This window comes from Lipotes vexillifer, unplaced genomic scaffold (genome assembly GCF_000442215.2).
Source record: "Lipotes vexillifer unplaced genomic scaffold, Lipotes_vexillifer_v1.1 scaffold371, whole genome shotgun sequence".
NCBI lineage: Eukaryota > Metazoa > Chordata > Mammalia > Artiodactyla > Lipotidae > Lipotes > Lipotes vexillifer.
In genome coordinates, this window is record NW_006786304.1 from 1,420,926 (window position 1) to 1,425,126 (window position 4,201).

The 4,201-nt window shown below is 55.8% G+C and overlaps 1 protein-coding gene across 1 annotated transcript in view; it reads right to left on the reverse strand.

The window, feature by feature from the left end:
* The window catches only part of GIPR (gastric inhibitory polypeptide receptor), a 7,330-nt gene extending 3,631 nt beyond the window's left edge, over positions 1–3,699 (reverse strand). The window contains exons 1-6 of the mRNA XM_007458515.1: positions 3,628–3,699; positions 3,191–3,290; positions 2,609–2,716; positions 2,002–2,105; positions 937–1,040; positions 607–751 (exon numbers count right to left, since the gene is read on the reverse strand). Coding sequence (XP_007458577.1) covers positions 607–751; positions 937–1,040; positions 2,002–2,105; positions 2,609–2,716; positions 3,191–3,290; positions 3,628–3,699 — 633 coding nt within the window. The remainder of the gene's footprint in view (positions 1–606; positions 752–936; positions 1,041–2,001; positions 2,106–2,608; positions 2,717–3,190; positions 3,291–3,627) is intronic.
* Positions 3,700–4,201: the final 502 nt, after the last annotated feature.

The window sequence follows — 4,201 nt, forward strand, 5'->3', positions numbered from 1 at the left end:
TGAACTCCCCCACTCTAACCTCTTTAACAATTGGTATCTTACATCTGGCTATCAGAGTTCCCCCCAGATCCCCCCAAATATGGCCTCTCCCACCCCATCTCCTTCTAAGAATTCCACTCAACTACTCCACCTCTCAAAAGTTTTCTTTCATGTCCCGCCAGCATATGGACTCTCCCACCCCTTGGCTTTTTAACGATTGGTATGGCCCAACTTAATAGGTTTTCTCCCCGCTGTCCCTAGACTTTAGTCTCTCCCACCTTGTCTCTCAGGAAAAAATTGGTATCTACCAAATCCCCCCACTAGTTAGTTTCTCCCATCCTGCCACCGTCTCACCTCTAGCAGGGGATTCTCTCATTGGTGCGAAAGTCCAACGATGGGTGAGATACTGAGAGAACGGGAATGGAAAATTCCAATAGAGGAGGTGATGGGGTGGGAGAGTTCAATGATGGGGGAGGCCGAGTTGGGAGGGTCCCTCTCCAATTGTGTTGGAAGGGTCAAGAGAGATTAACTGTCGATAGGGTAGGAGGTAGTAAATGGAATGGGAACCCTCTGGCCTCACCAGAGGAGAGAGAATCCCAATTTGAGAAAGAGAGAGACGGTGCTCACCCGGTTCCACAGGATAGGAGCCTGATCCCCAGGGTAGGGGCCAGGTGGAGGAAGCAGACGGTCTCGGGTGAGGATGGCTGCTGCCCGCAGCATGAAAGACGTGAACAGGTTGATGTGGATGTAGTTGCGAGTGCAGCGCAGCCGCCTGGGGGATTTGGAAGGCAGTGTGGGGACCTGGCCTTGGCCACACAGAGTCCCTTAAACTACCCCCCAGCCCTTCCCACAGAACCACCATTGAATGCTTGTTGCCGGTGGAGCCTGACTACCCCATCTTACTGGGAAAACTGAAGCCCAGTCTCTGCTGCCTCCGCTCAGGGCTGGGGGTCCCACCTGAAGAAACTCAAGATGAGCAAGGCGAGCAGCAGTGTGGCAAGGGACAGGGAGTAGCCCACGGTGTACACAACCTGCAGCCGCTCCAAACTCAGCCTTTGGTCCTGGGGGTGGGGCAAGAGGACACAGAAATAGAGCTCAGTTCTTCCCCTGGGCCCATAAAGGTGCTGGAGAGATATCTGCTCTTTGTTCCTACCCCACACCCCAGTGTTCTTTTGGGGATCCACCTACCATTGTCTGAGTGGGGCACTCTGCCCCTCAACTCCAAGTCTGGGCATGTGACCAGCCAATCAAACCATTCTATCTAACACTACATCACTCACACACACACACACACACACACACACACACACACACACACACACACTCACACAATGATTAGTCTCGAGGGCAGTTATATGACCCAAATCAGGCCAATGACAGTCAGTCCTGGGACATAAAGTTAGAGCTATTGAGAAAAAAACTCAGTCTTCCTACATTGTTGCTTGGTAGGTGGAATGTGAGCCTGATGCCAGTGAGAGCCACCTTTTCCACCCCACAGAAAAGAGGACACCATCATACAGAAAAACAAAGGAACAGTATGGTGAGATTCCCAACCACATCATTTTAGCACCCAGATCCAGCTGTGCCTGAAGCTGTAGCCTTATACTTTTCAATCACAGAAGCCAATATATTTCTTTTTCTTTCTCCTTCAAACAAGGAGCTGGGGCTCCCCTGGTGGCGCAGTGGTTGAGAGTCCGCCTGCCGATGCAGGGGACATGGGTTCGTTTCCCGGTCCGGGAAGATCCCACATGCCGCGGAGTGGCTAGGCCCGTGAGCCATGGCCGCTGAGCCTGCGCGTCTGGAGCCTGTGCTCCACAATGGGAGAGGCCACAACAGTGAGAGGCCTGCGTACCGCAAAAAAACAAAACAAAACAAAACAAAACAAAAAAACAAGGAGCTGAATTTCTATCACTTGGAACCCAGAGTCCTGAACAGTGCAGTACCAGGGGTTTGAGGCTCTGTCTGAGGCTGCTTTCTGCCTATGTCTGGACATCCTACCCTGAATCCCTCACCTCTTCTTACCTGAAAAACCCCATTCTTCTCTGGGTTCTCACACTGAGAATGGTCTCTCCAAGGTCCCCACTGGCCATCACTGCCACAATGGCGGAGGACAAAGCCTGCAGCCACTGTGGGGAAACAAGGGAGGGGATCAGAGGCACAGAGATGGAGGCAGAAAGACAAATTGTGAGACGAAGGCAGAGAGAGATCCAGTGATATGATGATGATAAACCCTTGTGTAGCATTTTACACGTATCAATTAATTTAATATTCATAACAAGCCTGTGAACTTGGTACTATCATAAACATCATTTTACAAACTAGGAAAGTGAGACGTAAAGAAATTAAATAAACTACCCTAGGTCACACAGCTAATTAGGCAAGGAAGACCAAGATGTGCAGAAACAGACTCATGAAAAGGAGAGAAAATAAGAACCTGGTGGTCCTCAGAGAGATACAGAGACGGAGAAGGGGCATTATGTGGTGACCCAGCCAGGGGTGGACAGACAGAAGGAGACACCCAGCCAGACAAAGAGGAGCAGGATTGCTGCGGGGCAGTGGTGTCTGGGGCCAGGGTTAAAAGAGAGCTGTTTGTGTCAGGGGAGGGCCCGGTGTCCACGAGGCAGCTCACCGTGGCGGTTCCAGGGCAGGTACCAGGGGCAGGACGCACGGGCAGTGGCATTGGGTGCAGTGTGGTCCCAGCAGACGTACATATCAAAGGACCCGTTACAGGCGAGGCCTGGGGTGGGCGTGGGGGCCAGATGTCAGGTGGACCTTCTGTACCTCTCGTCCTATGCTTCTCCGCTTTCCACACACAAGCCCTGCCCCAGCCCCGCCCACCTGGAGTGGTCGGGTCCCTGCTCCGTCACAGCTCCTCCCACCAGACCCCAAGGCCCCGCCCACCTTCAGAGCCCTGCTCTGGGCTCCTCCCACCAAGCAAGTTCCCGCCGCAGATGCTTCCCACTCTGCAAGGCCCTTCCTAGGCCCCACCCCAAACTCCCTCTTCGCGGTCCACTTTAGGTCCCACCCACCTAGTGTAGGCCCCGCCCAAGACCCCTCCCCTTTCAAGGTTCATCTCGGGCCTCTCCCATGCCGCCCACATTTAACACAGACTTCTCTCTCAGGCCCCGCGGATCAGTCCTAGGCCGGCCTCAAGCCCACCCCTCTCAGCCCCAGCCCTTCTCTTGCCCCCAGATCTCCACCCCTGTAACACCTGCTGGGGGCGCCGCAGCCTCCAGTGTCGCCTGGCACTCCCTGCGGTACCGTTCCCAGCGCTGGTACAGCTCTCCCGCCGTCGGCCCGTCAGAGCCTGCCTACAAAAAGAGAGAAGGGAGGACCCCCCAATCCCGCCCCGCGCTGACCCCTGCTCCCAGGCAGCGTGGTTCCTGAGGGCCAGAAACACCCTAGAGGGACTTGGAGGGGCTGTCCTGTTTTGCTCAGGAGTCTTGGGTGGCTTAGAAACCTCTTCTAAGTCTTGAGGGGTGCCTAGAAACCACCAGGGGAGTTGCTGTGGGAAACTGAAAACCTTCAGGAAATTTACGGGAAGGAGGCGGGGAGGTCTTAAACCAATCTTCCCAGTGGGATAAGCCTTAAAAGCCGGCCCCAGACATCCCTCCAAGCCTTGAGCTCCTTGGCTCCTCGGGTTCTCACCTCCGCCCTCCGGAGCAGCGGCTCCCACAGCGAGAGCAGCAGTAGCAGCCACCAGGGTGGACAGCTCGGCATCGTGTGGGAGGCAGGGCATGGGGGGCGAAGGGTCCGGTCACGCAAGGGCAGCCGGCTCTGGGGGTCCGAGGGCAGAATCAGGAGCCGCCGCCCTCCTCCCCCAGCCCCAGCGCCACCACGCAGAGGGATTCAGGTACCCGGAGGCAGCGCCCCTATCCCCCAAGAGTAGTGATTTGGGGCGGGGGGCGGGGAGTAGTGAGGAGTGGGCGGAGACCGAGATCCAACACCTGATTCCCCGGCCCGTCCCCGGCTGTTTCTGGGGCAGCGGCGGTAGAAGGGGGGTGTTTGCTGAGAGTGCGGTTGCCTTAGAACCGCGCTGGGCAAAAGCGCCAGTGTCACCCGGAGTATAGACCTAGAGACTCCGGGGAACCTGGGGACCGCCTTGGAGAGGAGGGCACGGAGCTTGAAACGACTCTTGAAGTTCCCACTCTCCCAAAGGGTTTTCAAGTCGCGGATAGGAACCCGACCGTATCAAATTTTCCCTACTGTTGATAAAAACCAG